The sequence below is a fragment of the Panthera onca genome, chromosome A3 (genome assembly GCF_046562875.1).
Source record: "Panthera onca isolate mPanOnc1 chromosome A3, mPanOnc1 haplotype 2, whole genome shotgun sequence".
Classification (NCBI taxonomy): Eukaryota; Metazoa; Chordata; class Mammalia; order Carnivora; family Felidae; genus Panthera; species Panthera onca.
Genome location: NC_138341.1, coordinates 123748921 through 123776157, shown reverse-complemented (window position 1 = coordinate 123776157; position 27237 = coordinate 123748921). Strand labels below are relative to the sequence as shown.

Here is a 27237-nt window from a genome sequence, read left to right as displayed (position 1 = left end):
GCCGGTTTGGCCGCTGCTTGGTGCACCTCTCCCATAAGAGAAGACTTAAACAAAAATGTGCTAAGGGTCATAGAAAATGGTTGTCACCTTAAAAGGAAACTACTCCCCTCCCCCACAAAATAATCTCACAGCTGTCTTCACGGTTCTAAAACACTTAGTCAACTACTTACGTGGAGGCAATAGTCTAGACGTTTCATAATCTTTGTTCACACTGTAAAACCGCATGTGCACGTCTGTGGCCGGGCGGCCCTGGGCCCGTGCATCTGGGGGTGGGTTTCTGTCAGAAGGCGACCCCTCCGGGGGCAGCCCACGCGAGCCTGGGCTGGGGCCAGACGTCCAGACGCAGAGTACAGCGTGCAGGGCGAGGAGCGGGGTCCACGGTAACCCTGGAGCAAGCAGGTCGGGGGCAGAAGGTTCCTGCAGGTTCTTTGGGCTGGCGGCGGGGCGGCGGGCTGCCTCTGCAGAGTCTGGTGTGAGGTGGAGGAAGAGACGAGGCCCCGGGGCGTCCGTGTGTCACTGCCGTCTCCTTCCGGTCACCCCGCTTCCTGCCAAGGCTCCCCTTCTGCTGTGGGCCCTTCAGGCTCGGAGCAGTACCCCTCCAGCAAGCCTCAGGGAGGAGAGGGGAGGCGGGATTAGGTGAGGTAGAGCGATTTATCCCTGGGGAGCAGGCTGGGGAGAGAGGAGGGGCTGTCAGAGCCGGGGGAGCCCAGCCAGGCGCCCTCCGGCTCCCAGGGACCTGAACGCACGCACGGCCTGGAGCGGACGGTGCCAGGCCACCTGTTCGCTAGCCTTCACCCTCACCCTGGATGCGCTGCCCCTCTGGAGACCACTGGTCCCTCCCTGATGGGCCACCAGGCAGAACCAAACTCCCCTCCTGGAACCCCGGCTGGGGACCACGAGGTCCTCAGCGCTGGGGAAAGGTGGCTGCGAGTGCCTGTCCTTCAGAGAAGGTGTTCCAACAACACCCCAGCTCTCAGGTCCGTGTGGAGTCGGTTTCCATTTGTAAATTCCACATGGAATCCGAGGAGGGCAGGAAGGTGCCTTCTGTGTTTTTAAAATAGGACGCTCAGGGCGCGTGGGTGTCTCAGTCAGTCAGGCATCCGACTTCGGCTCAGGTCATGATCTCACGGTTCATGGGTTCAAGCCCCGCATCGGGCTCCATGCTGACAGCTCGGAGCCTGGAGCCTGCTTTGGATTCTATGTCTCCCTCCCTCTCTGCCCCTCCCCTGCTCTGTCTCTTAAAAATCAATAAACATTAAAAAAATTTTTTTACAAATAGGATGCCCATCTGTGAGAGCGGGAGACCTTGAGGGCCTTGTGCCAAGTGACATAAGTCCGAGAAAGATGAGAAAGACCAGTATCAGATGATCTCACTTACATGTCGAGTCTAAACAAATCCCAAACCAAGCTGATAGACACAGAGAACAGACTGCTGGGTGCCAGAGACGGGGGGGGGGGGGGGGGGGGGGGCGGGGGGATGGGTAAAACGGGTGAAGGCTCCAAAGGTATAAATAAACTTCCAGCTCGAAGATGAATACGTCTTGGGGATACCATGTACAGCAGGGGACCTCGGTTACTAATACTGTATTTTTGTACATTTATACGCTTGAAGGCTGCTAAGAGAGTAATCTGAAAGGTTCTCAGGACAAGAAAAGAATCTGTAACTCTGAGTGGCAACAGATGTTACCTAGACTCTCTGTGGTGATCATCTCCCAGGAAGCGCGAGTCTGATTCGATCACTCTGTGGTACACCTGAAACTAATGTGCCAGTTCTACCTCCACTTAAAACATAAGTAAAATAGGGCACAGCTGTGGGCTGCCCTCCGTGTTGGGGGGAAGCTCGGACGCATTCCCTAATGTCCATCGTAGAGCTCCCAGCCCCACACTCTGACTCTTGGGAAGGGAGCCCGTGGAGGGAGGGTCTGCACCTGCCCAGGTAGGGGGACAGGAATTCCCGCTGAGCGCAGTCTGCCCACCCAGGCAGAGTCTGTGGCCGGGCACTGGCCCTCAGCAGCGGGGCACGAGCCCTGTCTGCTCGCTCCCTGGCGGGCTTGGCCGGGTGAGGAACAGAGAGGCCGACAGCCAGGCTTAGGCGGAGCTGGAGCCCGGCCACAGAGAGCACCTCCTGTCCACCAAACATGACCATCCAGACTTCCAGGGTGTGGGGTTGCTGCTGGGACCACATACCCAGGGTGTGGCCACAGGGTTAGTTCTTGCCAGGGGATGGCAGTCAGGGCTGGTGGGTAGAGGAATAAGGTGACATCCGTACCCCATTTCCCTCTTCTGAAATGAGGGGTCACTGTCTCTTGGGTCAGGAAGACCTTCTAGAGGAAGGAAAGTTAGTGTGGCATTGACAGGCTAAGAGGCTGAGAATGAAGGATGGGAGAGGAGGTTGGAGGACGAGGTCCACATGAGGACCAGGGACCAGCCAAGTCGGGGGGGGGGGTGGGTGTCAGAGGGGGTGCTGGGCTGCAGCGGGCGGTAGGGGTACCAGTAAGGTCTGAGGCTCCCCGTGTTGGCCACTTGGCCCTTCTTGCTCGTGCCTCCCCCAGACCCCCTCTCCTGCCCTCCCCAGAGAGCTGCCCGGGGGTGGACGAGACCTGCCTTGCCTGGGGGCCACACCCCTGGGGCAGCCCAGAGCCAATGGCTGACAGACATGGGTACAAAAAGCCCTAACCTCAGAGCAGGACCAAGTCTGCAGGGCCATCTGTGGCCGAGCTCCGAGCTCACGGTGGGATCAGGCTGAAGTGAGTCTGTGGCTGAGCTCTCTCAGCTCCCTCCGGGGGCCCTGTCCTGCCCCTCTCCCTTCCCTTCTCCCACAAGCTCTCCCTCGGCACCATCGAAAGCACCCGCATCAGCTCTGCTTCCAGGGAACCTGACTGAGGACAGAGGAGCCATCGGTGAGTGTCACATGGTGGCACCAGTGAGACAACCAGGACGGAAGGAGGAAAAGGAAGACTGAAGCTGGCCCCGTCTCCCAGGCCCTGGCGTCAGACCAGCGGAGTCCTTCTGGGGTCTTGCTTCGTCCTGTGTCTTCTCGCAAGACTGCGGGCACCCCCGGGGCACTCCCGCAGGGCTGACAGTGACCCGCAGAGCCTTGCCCCTCCCGTCCCCTGGCAGCCCCGGGGCTGCGGCGGAGGCCAGGGTGAGGACCCACCTGCACGTGCTGACGCCACACTCCGTGCTGGGGTAACTGCTGTCCCAGTCTCCGCTGCTGCTTGGGGGATTGGACGGGCCGGGTGAGCGGGATCCGGACCCACTGGGGAACTCGGAGATGTGAGGGAAGTCCTGCCCAGGGGAAAGGAGGCAGGTGAGCAAAGGGGAGAAAGTGGGGTGCACATCTCCAGCAGCAAGCAGGGGGTGGGAACTCTATGTGCCTGAGGGTGTTCACGGAGACACTTCCTCCGGCCTCTACAAAACTTCCACTCTGCCTCTCTGCCTGGAATGCTTCTTCCTTCTCCCTAGCGGAGCACCTTCTGGAAAATTCAACCCTTCTCCTGGCTGCATCAGCGGGGTGAAGGACTCTTGCTTTCGGGGCCTTTCCTTTTCTGGCCTTGGTTTCCCAGTCTATAAAATGGAGTTATCGTGCTGAGCCACACAAGTCTCGTAAGAGTATCTGTGGAACAATCAGTGGGGTCAGACTTTGAAGGCGCTGGGGAGAGTCAGGGGCTGGGGCTGGTCTGGCAGAAGCTGCATGGCTTTCAGCCCCTCGGGCCAGAGAGCAGAAATGGACAGAGGAGAAGAGGAGGGCCTGGGACATCCTAAGGATCCAAAGCATCTGTCTGGGAACTTGTCAACTGTTCACTGTAGCCGGTGTATCTCGGGGAAGGTATGCTAGAGCCAGTTCATAGATGTGACTGAGGTTCAGAGAGAGGTAAGGAGCCTAGGTTAGTGAGGGGCAGGGCCAGTATCTGAAATCCCAAGCCACCTCCCTTCCCCATGAGGGGTCCTGAAGGGCATGTTCCTACTGGGCCGTCCTTACCTGTGGCCCTGGAGGTGAGGGGCTCATAGCCAGCTGCACCTGCAGTGCCATGGGGGTGGGCAGGACAGGAGCCTGGGGGGCTGGAGACATGCTAACAGGCGGACTGAGGAGGGCACCCTGGGCATGGGGCGGCAGCGGCAGCTGCTGGTGCAGTGGAGGGCTGAGAGGGAAGGAGGGGGGCGGTGGCGGGGACGCGCTGAGGCCAGGCAGCAGTGACTTGGAGCCCAGCGTCCGGGCAAGGCTGGCGGGAGAGGCCCCGCTGCGGAAGGCCTGCAGGTCCGATGGCGTCAGGAAGGAGGCCAGGCCCGGCATGGCATAAAGGGGCTGCTTGGGTGGCAGCATTTTGGCCGGTGGGTTTGCCTGAGTGCCCTTGGTCTCACCCTGGTCTGGGGAGCTCTGCAAGGAGACAGACACCAATTATTCTGGGGAAGACGGATAAGCCAGAACTTGGGCCATGAGACCAGCAGGGTCTGCAAACCACTGCCATGGCCCCTGGCTGGCTCTCTGACCCCTTGGCAGGGAGCTATGAGCTAACCGGAGGTAATTCTGGGTCATCAGTGCACTTGGCTCTGACCATCCAACCACCTCCTGCACTAATCCCTGGGGTTTCCCTGCCCATGAGGCCCATACTCCTCAGCCTGGCCCGTGAGGCCAGCACCATCCAGCTGGGACATCCTCTATTTATGCTCCTCTACGGCCTCTATGCCTTTGCACGTGCTGTTCCCTCAACTTGGAACACCCCCCTCCCCCCACCCGACGCTTTAGGGCCTAACCCACCTGCCATGTCCTCTAGGATAGCTTTCAGACAATGCCCCTACGCTCATCATGTCAGGCAAGTTGCTTAACCTCACTGAACGCTGGGTTCTTGGAAGAATTAAATGAAACAAGATACATGTAAAGTGCTCAGCATGAGCGCAGCACATAGTAGGCACACCGGAGAAGTGACCACATTGGTCTTATCCACTCTCTCCACAAACTGTAGCTCTGACCGTTCCCATGGGCCTCAGTTCTTGCTCTATCCCTTGGGCGGTGCCACCCTCATCACGGCCGGGCCCACGGTCCAGGGTGTTACCTTGGATACGAGGCTGGCCCTGTAGGCTGCCAGAGCCTTCAGATACTCCTTTTTTGCTGCCTCGGTCTTCCTCTTGTAGGCCTGAAAGATTCAAGACATGGGCAACACTGGGGAGGGCTCCGGCGATCAGCCCGAGGTCCCACAGCTGGTAACTGGAATCTGCCTAGGGCTGGTTCTGCTCCCTATCCTCCCTGGACGCCCATGAGAGGAGCCATGGGCACACGGTAGGTGGGAGAGGAAGCTCTGGTCTGGACTCCAGACTCACACAGTTGGAGCGACAAGACGGACGGAGATGCTTATTCGTGTTTTACAGATGAGGAAGCCGAAATCCAGACTGGTTAAGTCACTAGAGAACACAGCTGGCAAACAGCAGAACTGGAATAGCTTCCCAGATTACAGATGGGCAAACTGAGTCCAGGAAAAGACCTCCGTAAGAGTGTCTTCCTGGTTTCAGACATTCCAAGTCTGTCACTGGCTCCAGGGCCTCAAAGCCTCGGGGGACGGTCCCAAAAGGGACAGAGACTCACCTGCTTCTGCTCCTCTCCCAAGCTGTCCCACATAGAGGCCACGATTTTGGACACATCTCCAAAGGTGGCGCTGGGGTTCTGTCCCTTGATGGCGGCCTGAGTGTCTCTGAAGAAGAGCGCATAGGCCGACACAGGCTTCTGAGGCTCGTTGGGGTCCTTCTTCTTCTTCTTCTTTGGGTTCTTGGTCTTTTTTCCTGGGTCAGCCGAGGGTCTCTTCTCTCCGGACATCTGCGCAGGTGAGAGGAGTCAGAAAAACAGAGAAGCTGGGGGCCTCCTGTCAAAGGTTACCCACCCCAGCCTGAGGCAGAGGGGACCTTCCTCAGCACCCCACCACCTCCCTGTCTGACTCCACGCATGCATGGGCGGTGGTGGGCTGGCCACCACCCTGGGCTTGAACACATGGTCATGCTCCTCACTCTCTAGGTGAGGGAGGCAACAGACATACGCACAGGCTGGGTAGGAGCTAGGAACTCTGGGGTTTGTGCTTAACTCATTAATGAAAATCAGCAAGGCAGCAAAGTTGATTCAAAGAAATATAAGCAAAACTGCCCTACAGAGTAATGAAACTATCGCTTTGGGGGCTTTTAATCTTTTCTACGGGGCAGAAGTCATTTGCATCTCTATAGGGAAAAATTCATTTGCCTTGTAATCAGACGAAAATTGTTTACATCTCTACCACTTCTTTCCCAAGTTAACATCTGACTTTACAGGGTGTAAAGTCCCCTAATCGATCATGAGTAATGAATCACAACAGCGGCACATTCTCCCAGAGGACCGGTAATTCTGGAGCAAGCCTGCTGGACAATGCTGTGGTACGCCACTGAAGGAGCGTGCAGCTGTTGTTCAGGGCCCGATTTCCAAGTTTTATATATATTTTTCTTAACAGCTCTCCTTTCTTGTGATCACAAATCATCCCCAAAGATGATCCTTAACCACAGAAGATCAGTGTCTCCCGCCAATTTTCAGGTGTGCAACTTGGGGCAGGGGGCATAGTCCCCAGGGGCCCCTGTGACATGGCTGGATGGGAAAGGGGTTATGTGACTCGCTGGGTGTGGCCTCACTCTGGACACCTGGCCTTCAGGAGCAATCAGACTCCAGGACTGCAATCCCGTGAGTGTCGGACTCAGGGCTTGCAGGATGGGTACAGTATAGGGATGCTCACCACAGACCTCAGCAGGTCCCCAAAAGGACCCTTCAGGCCACACAGGAGGGACCAGGAACTTTGGTCAAAGGCCCTGGATCCTGCAATGAGGACTGTCAGCCTGCACCAAGCAGATGAAAGTGACGCCGGGAACTGATAGGGAAACCGTGGGCCACTGGACAAGATTCAGGCCTCTGAGTCTGCGGGACAGTGAGGGGCAGTCTGCAGCAGAGCCCGTTCTGTTCCTGCCTCTATGTGCAGCTGGCCGCCCTCCGGGCCCGGTTGTGTCCACCCCAGGAGAGGCTCTAGCAGGAGGAGGGATGCAGATACACCGCTGGATGAGGAAGAGATGACAGGGCACTACAGGTGGCCAAGAGCACATCAGCTGGAGCCAGACTGTGACCACCTCAGTCTGAATCCTGTTTTGGTGATGCTGGAGAAGTTACACAATCTCTCTGGGCCTCAGTTTTCCCATCGGCCAACTGGAGATAGATGATGGCACCTACCGCCAGGACTGTGGTGAGGATTACATGGATGCATACTTGTTATGTGCTTAGAACAGCGTCTGGCCCCAAGTGTCCGTTAAATAAAAAATAAAATAAAAACGGCTCCTGTCTGGCCTATGGCAGAGACCAAATTATCCTGAGGATGAAGCTGAACCGGATCCAGATGCGCCTCCCCCTGCGCCCCGCCCCCCCCCCCCCCCCCAGGCCCAGGAGGTCAGGGTCTCTGCTAGAGGGGACAGGCGCCATGGCTCCTGCTCCCAGGCATCTGCAGGGCCACTGTGTGGAAAGGGGTGAGAGGCCCTTATGAAGAAGGAAGGGAGGCGGAAGTGGTGGGATCAAGTTTATTCTGCCACGGGCTCATTGGGAGGCTCCCAGTGACAGCTTCCATCCTGGGCCTTTCTGGGCCTCTGTTTTCGGCCCCAGTAAAACAAGATGCTTTCCAACAGCCAGGGGGATTTGTCAGTGCAAAGAAAGGACAAGCCTGGACAGCTGGTGACCTCTCCCCTCCGACCTGTTCTTAAGAGGCAGGACCACCCATGACTCCAGGGATGTTGGGGGGGTGTGTCCCCAGTGACTGGGGTGGTGGTGTTCATTTTTAGTGCCCCATCCTGCGGTCAGCGCAGTCCAGAGATGCCTTCTGCTGGGCCACCCATTTTTATCAGAACATTTTCTCCTAAAAGGCCAATGTGGCCCTAAGATGTGACCCTGAGGATCTTGTCAAAGATGCTCAGCAAATTTAGCAGCTGAACCCAGGTATCCCGAGTTCCAGTCACCACCATCCCCACTGCCCAGGCGTTCCAGCCAGTGGGCCCCGTTCTACCTGCTGATTTTCCTCCTCCGTGTCTTCCAGCAAAGGGTACAGTTAGACCCTTCTAGTCTTGTCTAGAGGTAGGTGATGCCAATTTCCACACAGGGCCCACCCACCTGCTGACAGGAGGGCATCAGTTAGGGCTCTGCATCTCCACCCTCCCTACCTTGAAATGCGCTTCTGATTCCTCCTCCTGAGTTGAACTGGAGGGAGACGGCGTCGCTGACTTGCTCCCTGGGGGTGACGGGGAGCTGTGGGCGATGCCACTCCGGATGCCCATCTGAGAGATGAGCTGGGATTGGCTGAGGGCACTCATGTGGCTGGCCAGCATCGCCGGGCGGCCCAGGAGGGGCCCAGGCCGGCCTGAGTCGTAGGCAGCAACCTCCGAGTGGACCATCTCCTGGATCTAAGAGAATAGGACAGGGCATTGTGAGCTAGGGAGGACCCGCCGGCCACCATCACCTCTGCACCGTGGGACTCAGAGCAGCGGCATGCAGATGAGAAGGCTGGGGGGCTCCACTCCCAGCTGGGCTTCCCCAGGCTCCAGCGGTGGGGTCGGGGGGTGGGCAGGGGTGAGATTCGGTGCACCCGGGGGCAGCCTAGAGCTCCCTGACAGTTTGCCTTCTGTTGACATTCACCCTGGACAGATGGTTAGCAGTTCAGCCCTCGCCAGAGAGCTCAGGCCAGCAGTGAATTGATCATTTTACTGATCATTTTCCATTTACTGATACTGAGTCCTCCCTCCTAGAACACGGTGTGTCTGTTCATTTACTTGCTATGCAGCGCTACAGCAAAGAGCACAGGTGCTGGAGGCTGGCTGTGATTTGGATCCCGGTTCAGCCACTTATAAGCTGTGTGACCTTGGCCCAGTTATGTATCCTCTCTGTGCCTCAGTTTCTTCATGCAAAAAAATGCAGATAATAATTAAAACTACCTTTTAGGTTTGGGTAGGACAAAATGTGCCTGGCCCCTAGTAAGCCATATATTGTGTATAAGTGTTTGTTAAACACATAGAAGAAATAAATCCCTTAATAAAGCTTTGTACTTTTCTTCCTCTAAGTCAGTAATTTCCTCATCAAATCTTCCTTATGATATTTCTAACTTATTATTTTTGGAATATAAGAAAGCTCCTGATTTTTACATACAGGCATTTCTCATACTAAATACATCTGTAGAACGGTGTGTTCTTTTCACCTAAATATTTTATATATACACGCACACACTGTTGAGTGAGGCATAACAATTTGCATACTCATAATTATTTTTATTTCATTTTTTTTAAAAGATTTTATTTTTAAGTAATCTTGACACCCAATGTGGGGCTCGAACCTACAACCCCGAGATCAAGAATCACATGCTCCACCGACCGAGCCAGCCAGGTGCCCCTATTTTTATTTCCATTGCATCTGTGGTTATTTTTCCTTTTGTTAATTTCTCATGTCCAGGAGCTGTTTTCCTCCCATGTTCTCTTCATTAGGCAAGTTCATGGATTTCCCATTTTATTATGTGGGAGTTTTTTTTCTCCTCAAAAGAATCCAATTTCTTTTTTTTCTAATTAAAAAAAAATTTTTTTAATGTTTATTCCTGAGATAGAGAGACAGAGCACGAGCAGGGGAGGGGCAGAGAGAGACACACACACAATCTGAGGCAGGCTCCAGGCTCTGAGCTGTCATCACAGGGCTTAATGTTGGTTTTTGTTGGAAAAAGAAAACTGTCTTCATTATGGATTGAATGTTTTTATGAAATTTTTAAAAGTTTATTTATTTATTTTTAGAGAGAGAGAGAGGCAGAGCGAGAGGCAGAGGGAGAGGGAGAGAGAATCCCAAGAGAGCTCTGCACTGTCAGCAGAGAGCCCAATGTGGGGCTCGAACTCACAAACTATGAGATTGTGACCTCAGCCGAAACCAAGAGTTGGACACTTAACTGACTGAGCCACCCAGGTGCCCCATGAATGTTATTATTATTATTATAAAGTGCCTCCTTTTGCCTTGAATTCAGTGGAATCTGATCGGAACATCGCCGTCTTTGCCTGGATGTGTGTTTGTTTCATTTTGTCTGGTATGTCCTCAGTTCTAAGGAACTTTCTTTTTTAGGTTTGTCCTCGTTTCCATTTTCTGGGGGGTTATCTTTAGCCAATGTTGGCATTTGTGTTATGTGCTTTTCGAAAGACTGATTTTCACAGTATTTTCCGTGGTTATTTTAGTTTCCATATTCTCTTTAGTTAATTCTGGTAAGTTACATACATATATACTTCAACTGTCTACTTTGTCCACATTTTAACATTAATAGCATATAACTGGGATAATGTTATCATATTTTTAACCTACTCTATAGTTTTTGTAGTTAAATCCTCATTCCCAATTATAATACTGTGAATGCATGTTGCTTTTTTAAAATTTCCTTCTCAAAAAGTTTATATGTTTTAATTATCTACCAAGGAACCAGTTCTTATATTAAAAAAAATAAATTTGACAAGTTTTCTGATTATTAATTTTGCTTTCCTCTCTATTACTGTTGACCTCGGGTATCATAAGTTGCTTTTTATGTAGCTTTTCAAATTAAATAATTTATTTACTTTCACATTTTATTTTCTTAAGTTATTTATTTTGAAAGAGAAAGCGAGCACAAGCAGGGGAGAGGCAGAGACAGAGAGAGGAGAGAGAGAAAGAGAGGGAGAGTGAATCCTGAGCAAGCCCCATGCTGTCAGCACAGAGCCTGATGCAGGGCTCAAACTCATGAACCATGAGATCATGATCTGAGTTGAAATCCAAAGTCAGATGCTTAACCGACTGAGCCACCCAGATGCCCCTCAGATTTTCTTTTCTAATAATATTACTATCTAGGGCAGAGGTTCAGACAGGGACCATTTGCAGAGAAATCTGGAAATATGTAGAGCCATTTCTGGCTGTCACAACTGGTCTGTGTGTGTGTGTGTGTGTGTGTGTGTGTGTGTGTAGTTGGTGCTACCAGCATCTAGCAGGTAGAGGTCAGGGATGATGCTAAATGTCCTACAATGTGTAGAATGCCCCCTCCACACACACACACACCCAAAGAGTTACGTACCCCAAAATGTCAGTAGTGCTGAAGTTGAGAACCCCTGCTCCATAACTATGATTTTTCCCTCATTGTATACCACACAAATATTTTAAAAAATATTCTACAGTGTTAGGCAAGGGGGAGGGGGTTGCCTGGATGGCTCAGTTGGTTAAGTGTCCAGCTTTGGCTCAGGTCATGATCTCACAGTTCATGGGTTTGGGCCTCACATCGGGCTCAGAGCCTGGAGCCTGCTCTGGATTCTGTGTCTCCCTCTCTCTCTGCCCCTCCCCCACCTGTGCTCACTCTCGCTCTCGTTCTCATTCTCTCTCAAAAATAAACATTAATTTTTTTTTTAATTCTATGGGGCACCTGGGTGGCTCAGTCGGTTGGACATCTGACTCCTGGTTTTGGCTCAGGTCATGATCCTGGGATGGTGGGATCCTGTCCCACGTTGGGCTCCACACTGAGCATAGAGGCTGCTTGAGACTCTCTCTCTCTCTCTCTCTCTCTCTCTCTCTCTCTGCCCCTACTCATCCCCCCCAAATAAAAATATATATTCTACAACTGAAGGGTTGTTTGTTGGTTTTTCGTTTTGTTTTGTTTTTTACCTTAAGTTATTTGGAGAGGAGTCTTCATTTAATATATTCTTTTGTTATTATGGTCAGAAAACATGACTCCTAGAATTTTATCTTTTTGGTATTGGGGTTTTCATTATGGCTTAGGGTATGATGAGTTTTTGTAAAATGTTCATGTGTATCTGAAATCGTGTTTATGCTCCAATATACACATTTCTCTATATGTCTATTCAATCAACTGTTTTGACTACTCTAGCTGTGAGATTTCAAGAAAAATGAGTTAAAGCAGCTCCCACTGCTATTGTGTTCCCTTCAGTTTCTCTACGGAATTTAAACAGGTTTCTTCACATATACTGATGTGACGCTATTCATTCCCATAAATGTTCCAGAATGCTATACTTTCATGATGGCTTCTTCTTCTTAATAAAAAAAACCCAGTATCTTTGCCTCAATTAATGTTTTTATTTTAGATCCAACTTCACCTGTGATCAGTACCTCTATTTTCCCACTGTTTATTACTGTCCTTCATCATTTTAAGTGTGCATCTTGTGAACAGCACGTAAGTAGATTTTGGTTCTGAGTTCTTAATATAATATATTGTGAAATCTATATTTTATTATTATATTAATCATAAAGAAGCCCAGGAAACAGACTTCAAGTGAACTATTTCAAAGAGTAGAAACTTTTACAAAGAATTCAATTTAAAAATGGGCAAAGAACTTGAATAGATACTTTGAAGACTTACAAACGGCCAACAGGTACATGAAAAGGTCCATAACATCACTCATCATCAGGGAAATGCAAATCAAACCCACAATGTGGCACCACCTCATATCTGTTACAATGGCTATCATCAAAAATATACGAGATAAAAGTGTCGGTGAGGCTGTGAAAAAAAAAAGGGAACCCTTGTGCACTGTTGGTGGGAGTGTAGATTAGAGCAGACACTCTGGAAAACAGTCTGGAGGTTCCTTGAAAAATTAAAAACAGAACTACCATGTGATCTGGCAATCCCACTTCTGGGTATCGATCCAAAAGAAATGAAATCACTACCTTGAAGAGAGATCTGCATCCCCGTTGTTCACTGCGGCATTATTTACCATAGCCAAGGCATGGAAACAACCTAAGTTTCTCTGAACAGATGAACAGACAGAAAGTGTGGAATGTATGTACAATGTTATTTGGCAACAAGCAAGAAGGAGATCTGCCTTTTGCAACAATGTGGATGGCCCTTATACCAAGTGACATAAGGCAGACAGAGAAAGACAGACTGTGCTCTCCCTCATGTGGGGTCTAAAAAAGCCAAACTCAAAGAAATAGAGAGTAGGATGGTGGCTTCCAGGGCCAGGGGCTGGGAAATGGGTGAAGGCGGTCAAAGGGAATAAACTTCCAACTACAGCATAAATAAGTTCTGGGTACCTAATATACAGCACGGGGATTATAACTAACAATACTATATTGTATACTTGAAAGTCGTTAAGAACAGAGATCTTAAATCATCACACACACGAAGGTAATTATGTGAGGGGATGCAGGTATTAACTAACCTGACTGTAATAATAATTTCACAAAATATTTGCATGCATTAAATCATCATGTTGTATACCTTAAAATAATATACGTTAAATGTTAGTACTATCTCAATAAAGCTGGGAAAAAAATTTAACTCTCAAGAAATAAGAGTCGAAGGATTTAAAATCTCTAAACATCCCTCTTTCCACTTCCATGCGTAAATACCCTTCCTTCCCTGAATCTTAAACAGAGTCTGACATTATTTCCTGAAGGGCAAAATGGCCTTGGGGTTCTGTGTTTAGGACTTGTTTTTTCATTTTTCTTCCCAGCAGCGTGCTTAGAATTCTTTAGCCAGAGATTCCTGACTCTGTTATTTCATATTTTGCCAACATTTGATAATGGCAGACTTCTGAATTTTTGCAAATCTGCAAAGTGCGAAATGCTCTCAAACTTGTTCTAATTTGCATTGTCCTGACTACTAGAGAGGTTGAACACCTTTGCATAAGTTTACTGGCCATTTGGGTGTCTATTTATACTGCTCTTAGAGTGTAAGCTAGTAAGGTAAACATTTCAAGAGGCAATGATAATACCCAGGTACACTGAAGACATGTAATTCGGTAATTTAGCAATTCTATTCTAAGATATTTATTATAAAGAACTTTCCCAGATGCACAAGAAGAAATAAATACTGCAGGATAAATCTCAAAGACATTAGAATGGGCAAATGATTGTCCTTTCGACGGAATGCTGAGCATGGCTCTTGGGCCTCTGGGGTTATCTGTGTCTACAGGAATGTGTGCCTTTGTCTTTGACTAGGCTATTTTACAACTTTGTAAAAAAATGAAATTAGTGCATCTTTTTCATTGTTACATTTTTTCCAGTGTGGTAAAATACACACAACATACAATTTACCACCTTAACCAATTTTAAGAGTACAGTTCACTTTCCCATTGTTGTGCGGCCATCCCCACCGTCCATCTCCAGGGCTCTTTCCATCTTGCAAAACTGCAACTCTACCTATAAAACAATAACTTCCTATTCCTCCCTCCCTGCTGCCCCTGGCAACCACCATTTTACTACTGTGACATTTGGCTACTATTCTATGAATCTGACTACCTTAGGTGCCTCCTGTAAGTGGAATCATACAGAATTTGTTCTTCTGTGACTGGCTTATTTCACCAAGCAAAATGTCCTCAAGGTTCATCCACGTTGTAGCCTATACCAGACTTCCCTTCCCTGCATTATTATTTAATTTTTTTTCTTCTTTTCTTTTTTTAAATATAATTTATTATCAAATTGGCTAACATATAGTGTATCCAGTGTGCTCTTGGTTTTGGCGGAAGATTCCTGCGGTTCATCACTTACATACAATACCCAGTGCTCATCCCAACAAGTGCCCTCCTCAATGCCCATCACCATTTTCCCCTCTCCCCCATTCCCCCACCAACCTTCAGTTTGCTCTCTGTTTTTAAGAGTCTCTTATGACTTCCCTTCCTTTTAAAGGCTGAATAAAATTCCATCGTATGTGGATGCTGCATTCATCCATTCATCTATTAATGGACACTTGGGTTGCTTCCACATTTTGGCTGTTGTGGATAATGTTGCTGTGAACGTGGGTGTTTAAATATCTCTTCAAGACTCTGCTTTCAATTCTTTGGGTTATAAACACAGAAATAGAGTTGCTGGATCATACAGTAATTCTACTTTTTTTTTTTAATGTTTATTTTTATTTTTGAGAGAGAGAGCACAAGCGGGAGAGGGCAAAGAGAGAGGGAGACACAGGATCCAAAGCAGACTCCAGGCTCCAAGCCATCAGCACAGAGCCCAATGTAGGACTCAAAGCCATGGACTGTGAGATCACCACCTGAGCTGAAGTCAGATGCTTGACCGACTGAGCCACCCAGGCACCCCACAGTAATTCTATTTTTGAGGAACTGCCCCGTTGTTTTCTCTAGTGGCTGCACCATTTTACATTCCCACCAATAGTACACAAGGTTTCAATTTCTCCACTTCTTGACCACCACTTGTAACTTTTCTTTTATAGGAGCCATCTTAGTGGGCATCAGGTAGAATGCAACTGACTCTTGTCCATAAAAACGCAAATAAGTGTTGTCTGGCAGAGGTACAATTGATTCTACCTTGTAGAAAGAAGATTTCAAACACGGTATTCTGTTGCCCCAGTTTTATCTTTATTACAAAATTTATTTTATCATTCTGGGTTGCTGGTATATATGTCTATTCATCAGATTCTCCTTTGAGCCAATTGTAATGTATTATTGGCTTTCTCATTAATTAATGAGCTAAATAAATTGACATGTCTTCATTTCGTATTTGTGTAAGAGTCATGAAGTTACCTTTCAAAAATTATATATTATAATAAAGATGATCATTACTATGGCATTTTCTAAGTTCCAGAAAAACTGGAAATAATGTGAATGTTCACCAATTAGGAAATGGTGAAAATCCGTGATATATTCACATAACGGAATTCTGTACAGAGTTCAAGGGAATGACCTGTAGCTACACCTGTCAGTGAGGTGGATGAACTCAGGAACAATAACGAATAAAAAGAGTTTCAAAAGGATCCATGCAGTAAAATACCTTAATGTACATGTTTATAACATAAAACATTACAATAAGGTGTTTAAGGACATATAAAAATGCAGTAAAAACATTAAAAACAGGAAAAGCAGGAAAAGAAAGACAGATACAAAGGCTGCTTAATTTGTATCTGTAGTATTTTATTTTTTCAAAAATAGACCCCAAACTAACAATAATAATAATAATAATAATAATAATAATAATAAACAGGGGCTCTTCAAAGCCTGGTGTTGAATGTACTAGGTTCTGGGAAGTCTGGGAAGGCAGCTGGCATCCACATCACTTAGTTGGTTATGTGATGCATCCTGAAATAAGATAGGATTGGTGCCCTGATCTCCAGCTTGGGCCCCAAACACCTTCATTCCATTGCCTCGCTGTGTCTTCACTGGATGCCCCACAAGCACGTCAAACTTTACATGTTGAAAATGGAACTCAATTCTCCTTCAGTCTGCTTCACCAAGCCCCACACCTGGGTCCCAACCTTGATTTCTCTGTGTTCCTTGCACCCCTCTCCTGCCCCAGACACACCTGTGTTGGCTCGGCCTCTGCAGCGAATCCGAAGTCCCACACACACCTTTCCCCACCCTACCCCCCAAAGCCACTGCCATCTCCCAGTTTTCCTGTTCCATTGCCTGTTCTCCCACCTCCCACCAGCCTATTCCCCCACAATCACTGGACGGATCTCTCAAATAAGCGAAGGGGACCATGCTATTCCCCTCCTCAAAAGTCTTCCTCAGCGTCCCCATTCCCTTAGGCTAAAATGTGCTCCACTTTCCACGGTTTTCAAGGCTGTGCATGATGGGCCCCAGTCTGACGCTCCAGCCCTTTGTATACACTGTCCCCACCGCACCTACTGCACCTCTAGCTTGCTTTGGCCTCCTCTCAGATCTTCAAATGCAGGAGGCCTACCCCGGCCTCAGGTTTCTGACCTGAGCTTTCCTCCCCTTGGTCTCTGCACGTGGCTCATCTTTCAGTTCTTTTTTTTTTTTTTTAATTTTTTTTTTTAACGTTTATTTATTTTTGAGACAGAGAGAGACAGAGCATGAACGGGGGAGGGTCAGAGAGAGAGGGAGACACAGAATCTGAAACAGGCTCCAGGCTCCGAGCCGTCAGCACAGAGCCCGACGCGGGGCTCGAGCTCACGGTCCGTGAGATCGTGACCTGAGCCGAAGTCGGACGCTTAACCGACTGAGCCACCCAGGTGCCCCTCATCTTTCAGTTCTTAACTGGAATGTTACCTCTTCCGAGAAGCCTTCCCTGACTACGTTGTCTAAAAACCTAACCCACGACCATTATTTTGTATCATCATATCGTCTCTTTCTTTCATAATGGTTATTTCAAGCTATAAATTATTTCGCTCATTTATTTGTTCATGGTCTCCTGAGAGCATCCTCTGCCCAGGGCAGAACAGAAGTGCTGGACAGGTGAGGGTCCAGGAGTGCCCTTCAACCATGAGGGACCAGGAGCGTGTGGGAAAGCCTGGGCTCCCTCTCTCCTCGGCGGGGCGGTTCCGAGTTGTGTTCCATGCTCTCCTCAGAGTGTCCAGCGGAACTGTGTTCCAGTGGCCACGGTGTCACAACTCACCAGCCCACCCTTTCCTGGTTTTCTTCTCTTCCAGTCTCAATTCCCTTCATCCTTTGCATGGCTTCCTGGGGTCACCCCCAAACAAAATACTTGCACCCAAACCTTTGCATCAGAGTCTGATTTAGGGAGGGGGTCCCAAAGTAAGATACCAGCCCCCTCTCTGGTGCTATGCTGGCCACTGGAGTGACCCCACTCAAGTAGAAAGGGTGTCCTCCCTGCTCAGAATCTTCAGAAGCTCCTTCAGGGTCTGCTAGCGTTGTCTTAGCCTGTGAAACAACGATTTGCATGCACCACCTCTGTCTTCCTGACCTTTCCAGATCCTTCCCAGAGCCCATGTGGGCTTCCCTCTAAATGGAGACTTTCCCCTGTGGCTCACTGCTCCCTCCCTCCATGTCAGCATCCTTTGAGGCTTACCTGAAACATCGCCTCCTCAGAGAGGCCTCCCCTGACCTCCCTTTCCAGCCACACTCCTTTCCTGAGCTTTCCCAGGGCTCAGCATGGTGGGCATCAAGCATCTGCTTCTGTGCAGACATGGCCCGGCATCCAGCTGGCACTTAGGAGATATCTGGTGGCCAGGGGCACCAAGCCTCCTGCTTCTCTCATGGAAACATATGGGCACACTTAGGAGCCGCTCCTGTGGCCTCTCCAGGAAGGATGAGCCAGAGGAAAGAGTAAGGAGGCATCGTTGTGAACTTAATTAGATTCGCCTGGCTTAATAGATTCTCGGAGGGGCAGGAACACAAAGGTGTTTTTCACAAATTCCCCATTTGCAGCCTCTGTGGAGAGGAGCCCCAGGTGCCAGGGTGCCCCCACCCAGACGGGAGAGGATAAGAAATCACACCTACTCCTTCCTGCCTTCTGATGATTCGCAGAACTAACACCCCGCCTGCTTCCTCTGAGGCAGGGACGTGTATCATTAAACACAGCCTCACACTCTGCCTGGAGAATTGGGACTTTTTTTCTGAAGGCGACAGCAGCTCAGCTCAGTTGTGTCCTTTCACTGAAGCTTTTGCCTCAGCTCTAGAGGGGCCAGAAACTTCTTAATTTCAAAGCACATTCAGACCCCAAAGGAAAACTAACGAACCACTGACCAGCATTTTACAATCCCTCCCACGGTCCAGAGTGGTTCTTTCCAACAGATACTAATCCCTCTCTTCTACAGAGGATGGTAACAATTGTGATAATGATTAAAAATACTTATTATTTCACTGGATGTGTGCTCACTATGTGCTGGGCACCATGCCATGAGCTGCATGAACACTGTTATCATCCCCATTTTACAATAAAGACCCTGAAACTCAGAGAGGTTGAGTGACTCTCCCAAGGTCACACAGCCAGGAAGTGAGAAAGTCAGAATTCTGGTTGTCTCCTGAGACTGAGATCTTTTCATGGCACCCACACAGATCTTAATGGCTCTATTGTGGGTGGAGGGTAATGAACCTGCTCTCATAGGGCAGCTGTGAGGATCCAATGAAAAGGTAACTTTGCACAGAGCCTGGCACTGGTATGTGTTCCTTTCCTTCATCCCCTCACAAACTTGCTGGAGGTATAAACTTGATGTTTGAACCAGATCTCAACCGGGCTAAGAGGTGAGAAACAATGGAAGTGTCTGGAAAGTGAGAGAAGTATGAGAGAAGCCAGAAAGGAGGCTCCAGTGAGAATAAAAATAACAGCATTAGGCTTGGCACTAGGGTAGTACTTCACAAATATTTATTTGTTATATCAGGAGTTGGCAGGCTTCTTCTATAAAGGGCCAGATATTAAATATGCTAGGCTTTGCGGGCCAGATGGCCTCTGTTACAACTATTCAATTCTACCATTGTAGTGCAAAAGCAGCCCTAGACAATATGTAAATGAATGATCGTGGCTGTATTCCAATAAAACTTTATTTACAAAAACAAGTGGAGAGCCAGAATTGGCCTATGGCCATAGGTTGCCAATCTCTGCATTTTTTTTTTTATTTTGTTTTTGTTTTGTTTTTGAGAAAGAGAGAGAGTGTGCGTGAGTATGCCGTTGGGGAGGGGCAGAGAGACAGAATCCCAAGCAGGCTCCGCACTGTCCACACAGAGACTGACTCAGGGCTCGATCTCACGAACTGTGATGTTGGCCTGAGCCAACGTCAAGAGTTGGATGCTTAACCAACTGAGCCACCCAGGCATCCCGCCAATCTCTGTTTTAGCTGAACGTGAAGTAAACAGAAATAGTGGTAGAGGCACTACCCTTCAGGTGGCAGTTACATCTGCCAGGCACTGACCTTCTGAGCGCATTTAATTCTCACCCAGCCATGGGAGGAGGTAGGTTTATCATCAGCATCCTACAGATGTGACAGCTGAGGCTCAAAAAGGGAAGGAACATGACCACGGTCATTTAGGGTAAGTGGTAGAGCTGGGATTCAAGTCAAGGTCTATCTGCTTGCCATGTCCTTGTCCTCAGGGACTACACCTCCAGCCCGCCGTCTTGTCCAGACCTGGCCCCAGGAAACAGGCACTTGCTGCCGTCTCTCAACTAAACCCTGCTCTGGGCATCATCTGGGCCCTTGCTCTGACTGCATTACAGCCTCTCTTTAAAATCAGAAGGCCTGGACTGGCCACAGAGACCTTATAGTTAGCCCCCGTTCTGACGCTGGCCTTCCTTTGCTGCCTGCAGCCTCCTTCTCGGGTCCTTGACAGGGCCTTTGCCTTGAACTGCCCTTAGCAGAACCGACCTCTGTGGTCATCTTACTTCTCTAGTCCTCTTGGGTCCCCAAGTCTGCTCCTGTCACTCATTCATTCAACAGACATTCCCTGAGGGTTGCTGTGTCTGGGACCCTAAGAGCAGACTAAAAGAACACCCCATCTGGAGTGCACAGTCTGCTGGGGGAGGCAGAGATGCACCCACACTGTTTTAACCAGTGCAGCAAAGGGACCTGGGTGGAGGGGGTCACAGAAGGGGCCCCTCCAGTGCCTGGTGAGCCAGAAAGCATTTCCATGGGGGAAGACTGAGCCAGCTCTTGAAGAGGAAGTTTGCAGAAATGAGGAGGGTGCAGAGGGCATGCCCAGGAGCAGGAACAGCCTCGGCAAGGGCACAGAGGCATGGAGTAATGTGATGGTTAATTTCTCTGTCAATTTGACGGGGCCACAGGGGGGCCAGACATTTGCTCCAACATTATTCTAGATATGTCTCTGAGAGTGTTTCTGGATGACACTAACATCTGAATCAGTCAACTGAGTACAGCTGATTGTCCTCTGTAAGGTGGGTGGGCCTCATCCGGTCCACTGAAACCTTAATGGAACGAAAAGGCTGAGTGATGGGGAACTTCACCAGCCTGAGTGCTGGGACATTCTCTTTCTCGGGAGAGCTCTAACATGAGCGGCACAACCAGCTTGGCAAGATGCCCACAAGCAAGCCGGAGTGTCGGAAACAGCGGGAGATAAGGATGAAGGGGCATCAGAAGCGAGCACTCGGGGGACTGAGGTGGAGGGCCCATGCCTGCAGGTGCTAAGTGGATGGCCACGGGCTTTAAGCAGAGGAGGGTCAGAGCCCAGATCTGTGTGCCACCAGCCTCCAGGGAGTCCTGGGGTCTGTGACAGAACTGCCTGCCTAGGGAAAGCGGCCTCGGGACTCTGAGAAGGGTCTCAGGACACTGGGAAGCAGCAGAGAGCCAGCGTGGCTGTTTCCTGTCGCTGCTGTAACAAATTACCTCAAACTTGGTGGCTTAGGGGCACCTGGGTGGCTTAGTCAGTTAAGCATCTGCCTTCGGCCCAGGTCACGACCTCACCATTCGTGAGTTCGAGCCCCTATTGGGTTCTGTGCTGACAGCTCAGAGCCTGGAGCCTGCTTCAGGTTCTGTGTTTCCCTCTCTCTCTGCCCTCCCCCCCTCCCCCACTTGACCTCTCTCTCTCTCTCTCTCTCTCAAAAATAAATAAAACATTTAAAAAAAATTTTTTAAAAACCTTGGTGGCTTAAAAGAACACAAACTTGGGGCGCCTGGCTGGCTCAGTCAGTGGAACATGTGACTTTTGATCTCGGGGTTGTGGGTTTGAGCCCCACGTTGGGTGTAGAGATTACTTAAAAATAAAATCTTAAGAAAAGAAAAAAGAACACAAACTCAACCCCTTATAGTTCTGGAGGCCAGAAGTCTGGAATCAGTGTCACCAGGCTACCGTCAAGGTGCAGGGATGGCCGGTTATTTCTGGAGACTCCAGGGGAGACTCTGTGTCTTCACTTTTTTTTTTTTTTTTTTTTTTTTTTTAGGATGGCTGCTGTCCTTATTCCTTGGCTTGTGGTCCCGCATCACAAGGGCTTTTCTCCCTCTGCTTCCATTGTCACACCACCTAGTCTAGGTGTTGGACCCTTCTGCCCCTGCCCACATAAGGACTCATGATTACATCCCCAGGCCCACCCAAATAATCCAGGATAATCTCTGCATCTCAAGACTTTTTTACTCAGTCACATCTGCAAAATCCCTTTTGCTATATAAGGTAATATATGCACAGGCTTCAGGGATTAGAACATGGTCATCTGGGCAGGGTAGCATTACTTAATCTACCACACCCTGGAATCAATGATGTGTGAGGTCACAGCCAGAGCCCCTCCTCAGCCAACCAAACCAGCTCTCTGAGGCTTCTTTGGGCTTTAAGGGTCAAAAATTTGAAAATTATTTTCTTTTAGGAAAAAAAATTTTTTTCAGCACAAAAGAGAGGAAAAGAAAGCCAATAGGAAGCCTTCCCCAGTGCCTGCCTCTCACTCCGAAGCCTTTTGTGAGTAAGTATTTCTAATAAACTTTCATGCTTGGTGGGAGATCCCTTGCACGCTGACAAATTTCTCCTGAAATTTGAGATGTCTTGTTCAGAGTAATAGCTATAGTGCACAGGTGCCCAGCTGCTATTGTAAAATCAGTAAGCATTTAATTGAAACAAACGACTATAATAATAGTACATTATCCCTGCAGGCCGAGCGCCATCACAGTTTTAATTATTGAGTTAAGAGTCAGACTAATTTATCCTTTTAAAGCAACAACCCCATTCCTGGTTACACTGATCATCCTGTTATGAATATGAAGGCACCAGCAGGGAAGGATGTAAATGGAAAGCAATTTGTCCCCTTCAGGGCTGATTTGGTCTCTGAAGAAAGGTTTGCAAACAGGGTCGCTGAAACACTGGGTCTGGGACTGCCCTGCTGGGGGAGTGACATTTCTGCCTGGGTTGGGGTGGGGGCTGTGGTCCTGGTGCCGCGCAGCTCTGGGATGCAGGCCCTTGTTCCTCTGCTCAGAGCCTGCACCAGCTCCCTCCCTCCCTTCCTCCCAGAAAAGCCCAAGTCCTTGCTAAGCCGCAAGCTCTGAGAACAACCCCAGCAGCAGCACCTGATACCTCTCTGCCCGCCTCCCCGCCCCCCCATTCACTCCACTCACACACATTCCCACGCAAGCATGCTCAAGGCGCAGGGCCCTTCTCTAGCTCAGTGTGACTTTGCACACACACCCCAGGGGACATTTGGCAATATTTGGGGACACTGCCAGTTACAGCTGGGAGATGCTACTTGTATCTTCTGGTTACCAGGCCAAGGGTACTGCTCAGCATCCTACTATGCACCAGACAGCCTCCCACCATGAAGAATGACCCAGCCCAAAATGTCAACAGTGGCAAGGGTGGGAAACCCTGTATATTAGCTGCTCCCTCTGTACTGGATGGTCTTCCCCAGCGAGGGGGTACCTACGCCAGCTCCCTCACCTCCTGCCGATCTTGTTCAGGTCTCCCCCTTCCTATGAGGTCTTCCCTGACCATCCTCCCAAAACCGCCCTCTGCCCACCCCCAGCCATCCCAATCACCTTCATGCCACTGTTTTCTTCCTTCCAATGCACCGAGCACCTGTGAACACACTATATGACTCATTTATTATTTTACTGTTTCTTATCTTGCTCCCCCTGCCAGTTCCACACAGGCTCACATCTTCATTGTTCCAGAATAGCACCTGACACATAGCAGGGATTCAGTGAATGTTTGTTGAAGGAATTATCTGTCCCTACTCCTTCCTCCTTCACTTCCTACAACCTCTTGGCCTCGAGGTTGGACAATACCACCTCTTCATGATGTCCCAAGTCCACCCCCTCTTGTCAAGGTTCAGAGCCAGCGATTGTTAATTTTATGTGTCAGCTTGGCTGGGTCAAGGGGTGCCCAGAGAGCCAGTATAATGTTATTTCTGGGGTGTTCCGAAGGTTGCTTCCAGAAGAGATAGGCATTTGAACTGGCCAATGATTGTAAAAGTCGCTCTCACCAATACAAGTGGGCATCAGCCAATCCACTGAAGACCCTCACATGGAACAAAACAGAACAAAAAGACAGAGAAAGGGCAAATTCTCTCTCTTCTTGAGCTGGGACATCCATCTTCTCCTGCCCTCAGACACTGGAGCTCCAGGCTCTCGGGCCTTTGGACTTGGACTAAGTCACATCCCACTAGGTTTCCTGGCTTATAGACAGCATATCATGGGACTTCTCCGTGTCCATAACCACAGGAGTCAAGTCCTATAATAAATTTCCTCTTATCTGGATGTCTATATACCCTGTTATTTTCCTCTGGAGAACCCTAACACAGACCCCATTTCTTTTTCCTGAACAATGAAACGTCTCTTAATGGGCTGTTTAGGGATCTGTCCAGTAAGAGTTTTGGGGTAACTCCCACATACCACATGGCACATTCTTGGTTCCTCAAGGGCAGAAATGGAGGCCTGTGATCTGTCACAACCCCAAAGCCCACACGATGACTGCCCCTGAGCCACAGACCCTGAGACACAAAGAAGGCAGGCACAGTCCCTGTCACTCAGGAAGGACCATCAAGTCCAGTGGAACAGGAAGACAAGTGAGCCAGCCATGTCATGCAGTGTGACACGTGTTATTAACGCACCCACCATTACTGCACTGCGGACACTCTCACCCACTCAACAAATGCGGTGTGTTCCCTATGGCCTGTGTTCCTGGGACACAGACTATCTCATGCCTGTCAACAGGGGACAGCTGCTCCACAGAGAGGTCCTGTTCAGGCCTACAAGATTCTTCCAGCACATTAATATTTTGTGCCACCAAGGCCCAGCCTCAATGCAGAGTATGCCAACCCAGCTGAGCCCAGCAGGCAATGGAGGGGTCAGCTCCTTCTACGTGTTTCTTTTTGTCCTTTTCTACATAACCCAGCAGTGAAAAGGCATCCTCCTACCTTCTCCCATGAAGCTACCTTCCCAGGTCTTATGAGAGTTTCTTTTTTCTTTTTTTTAAACGTTTATTTATTTTTGAGAGAGAGAGAGAGAGAGGCAGAGAGAGAGGGAGACACAGAATCCGAAGCAGGCTCCAGGCTCTGAGCTGTCAGCATAGAGTCCAACGCGGGCCTTGAACACATGAATTGCCGAGATCATGACCTGAGCCAAAGTTGGATGCTTTGCTGACTGAGCCACACAGGTGCCCCCTGAGAGTTTCTTTAGTAAGAATTTAACACGTGTTTTTTAATTGTACAGGTATCTGAATTAGTATCACTATGATTTTCTGTTAATGCTGTGGTTACAAAGTTACATAGACCTTGAGAGGTTTGCCCTAACCCTGTTTTCCCCACAAGCTCTGTTGATTTTAGGAATTTGCAGGCTTTGTAGAACTGTGTCTCTCATAGAATAGCAGAAACATCTGTATTTACTAAGTATCTGCTATGTGCCTGCCAGGCACTGCAGAACACAGATTTCATGGTGAGTAATACAGGCGCGGTCCCTGCCCTATGCAGCTGACGGTCTTGTGGCGGAGACAGGCATCAATCAATTCCACACCCAAATCAGTATGCAGTCACAATGGTGATGAGCACTGAAAGGGAAGCCACGGACCACTGTGAGCTTGTGCAATGCAGGCTGGGGCTATGTAGTGGCCCCAGTTAGAAGGTTAGTCGGGAGGGGGGAGGAGGGCTGGAAAGATGAGCTTAGAAAGCCAGGAAGGGGCCAGGCTGGGTAGGACCTTGAATGCCAGGTGAAGATATTTGGACTTCATCCTGAGGGTCACAAGGAACCCAGAAATATTTTAGGAAGATCAGTGACTTCAATTTTAGAAAGGCCAGCTTGCTTGCTATGTGGCAGGTGGCAGGTGAGAAGTCACATAATCACTACTCAGATTCGGATAATGGAACGTAAGAGATGGCTGTGAGAGACGCCAAGGGCAGATCTGGGATTTGGGACTGGTCATGGTGGGTGGTCCAGGATGACACCAGATCACTAATGATATTCATGGGCTGGTCACATGAGAGAAGAGACGTGTCCAACCAGGTAGGAAGGAGTGGTCAGCTGTGGGCAGGCTGAGCTTGGGCCCAGCATCCAAGTGGGGTTCCCCAGGTGGGGATGGTCGACTACATGGTCTGGTATTTAGAGGTGGGGACCAACAGGTACCCAGAGAGAGGTACCCACTCACCATGGGGGAGAATCAGGCCAAGAGGGAGGGGTGTGAGAAGGGGTGTCTGAACAGGAGTTCTAGTCACACTGAGGAAGCAGAACAGGAAGGCATCTCAGGAAGAAAGGAGTGGCCCCTAAATGTCAGGGGCGATAGAAGCAGCACGTACCTGATGGATTTGGCAATTTGGAGGCCACCAGGGTCCCGAAGCGGAGCAGTTTTGTAGTTGGGGGGAGGCAGAAGCCATAGTGAATGGCAGGGGAGGAAATACGACCACGGTTGATGACCCCTCCTGGGAGCTTCACTGGGACCATCAGGAGAGAAACCAGACAGTGGCAGGGTCCAAGGATGACCTTCTACTTAGATGCTAAGGGGAAGCACAGAAATGCCCCCTTGGAGACCTGAACCGCAGAACTGAGGGGCCACAGCACCACTATGCATGCCTCTTGCTGGCCACATGCTCATCTTTGGTCTCAAGTGAGCCTCTTAACAAGCCCTGTGAGGTAGATGCTGCTGTGCCCACTTTACAGATGAGCACGTGGAGCCCCAGAGCAGTAACATCAATTGCTCCCTGATCCCCACCCGAGTCTGGGGGTCTGAGCTCTTTTCACTACTGAGGGCAGAGGGGTGCAGCCCAGGCTGGGCCGGGCCGCAGCAACAGAGCATCTGAGAGGGAACGGCTCTGTTATCACCACACGGGGAGTCGGCACAGCAGGTCTGTCTTATTTTGACTACAACTGAGCTCTCCTCTGTCTTTGTGAAGAACTGGGGCAGGGGCTGAGTGTCAGGGAGCTACTAGGACTGGGGGTACACTGGGGCCCAGGCAGTGACGAAGCTGGGGGCAGATCACACACACGGTGAGGGCTTGGTCCTACAGGCTCTGGAGAGCCTGGGTGGCCATGAGCAGCGGATGGCCCAGCAGGTTTCCTGTTCTCAGGGCAAGAGGCCAGAGATAGGGTCAGGAGGCACCTGGGGCAGACGTCATGGACAGGAGAGAGCTGAGGAGGTGGAGCCAGCGCCCACGGTCAAAGGGAGCTGATAACCACAATGACCTGCCCAGACCAGGAACCCCCGCTCTTCCCGAATTTGATCTTTGGTTCCTATTTCGAAGGGGGCCTGATGCCTGTGCCAGCAGCACTAGGGCTGAGCCACATTCTGCAAGGATGCACTTGGTTATCTGACAGCCAGCCTTTGCCTCTCCATCTGAGCGGCGGGAAGGGTGTATTTTATTTCCTTATCTTGTTGTCTGCCTACCACACTGGAATGGAAGCTCCATTGATCAGGACTGTCATCTGCTCGGGGCTTGAGAGAGTGCCTGGTACACAGTAAGAGCTCAATAAAAGGTTCTAGAATGAATGAACAAGTGCATGAGTGAACCCAATGAAATGAAGCTGAGAAATTCCACTGGTCTTGCTCAAAGTCTCACAACTTTAAGGACAGGAGCCAGGGTTTGGGACCAGAAAGGGGGCTTGTTTCCTTTCCAGCAATAGCTTCCTGTGGACAGAT

At 49.6% G+C, this 27237-nt stretch overlaps 1 protein-coding gene across 5 annotated transcripts in view; it reads right to left on the bottom strand.

Moving 5' to 3' along the window:
* Positions 1-319: 319 nt before the first annotated feature.
* Positions 320-27237, bottom strand: part of TOX2 (TOX high mobility group box family member 2) — a 134844-nt gene continuing 107926 nt past the window's right edge. For 4 of the 5 annotated variants that reach the window (XM_060618374.3, XM_060618365.3, XM_060618378.3 and 1 more), the window contains 6 exons: positions 8203-8442; positions 5582-5809; positions 5055-5135; positions 3983-4378; positions 3158-3288; positions 320-669 (listed from right to left, as the gene is read on the bottom strand). In XM_060618374.3, the coding sequence (XP_060474357.1) occupies positions 633-669; positions 3158-3288; positions 3983-4378; positions 5055-5135; positions 5582-5809; positions 8203-8442 (1113 nt within the window). In that variant the 3' untranslated portion in view covers positions 320-632. The remainder of the gene's footprint in view (positions 670-3157; positions 3289-3982; positions 4379-5054; positions 5136-5581; positions 5810-8202; positions 8443-27237) is intronic. The other variant, XM_060618361.3, reaches the window with a different exon arrangement.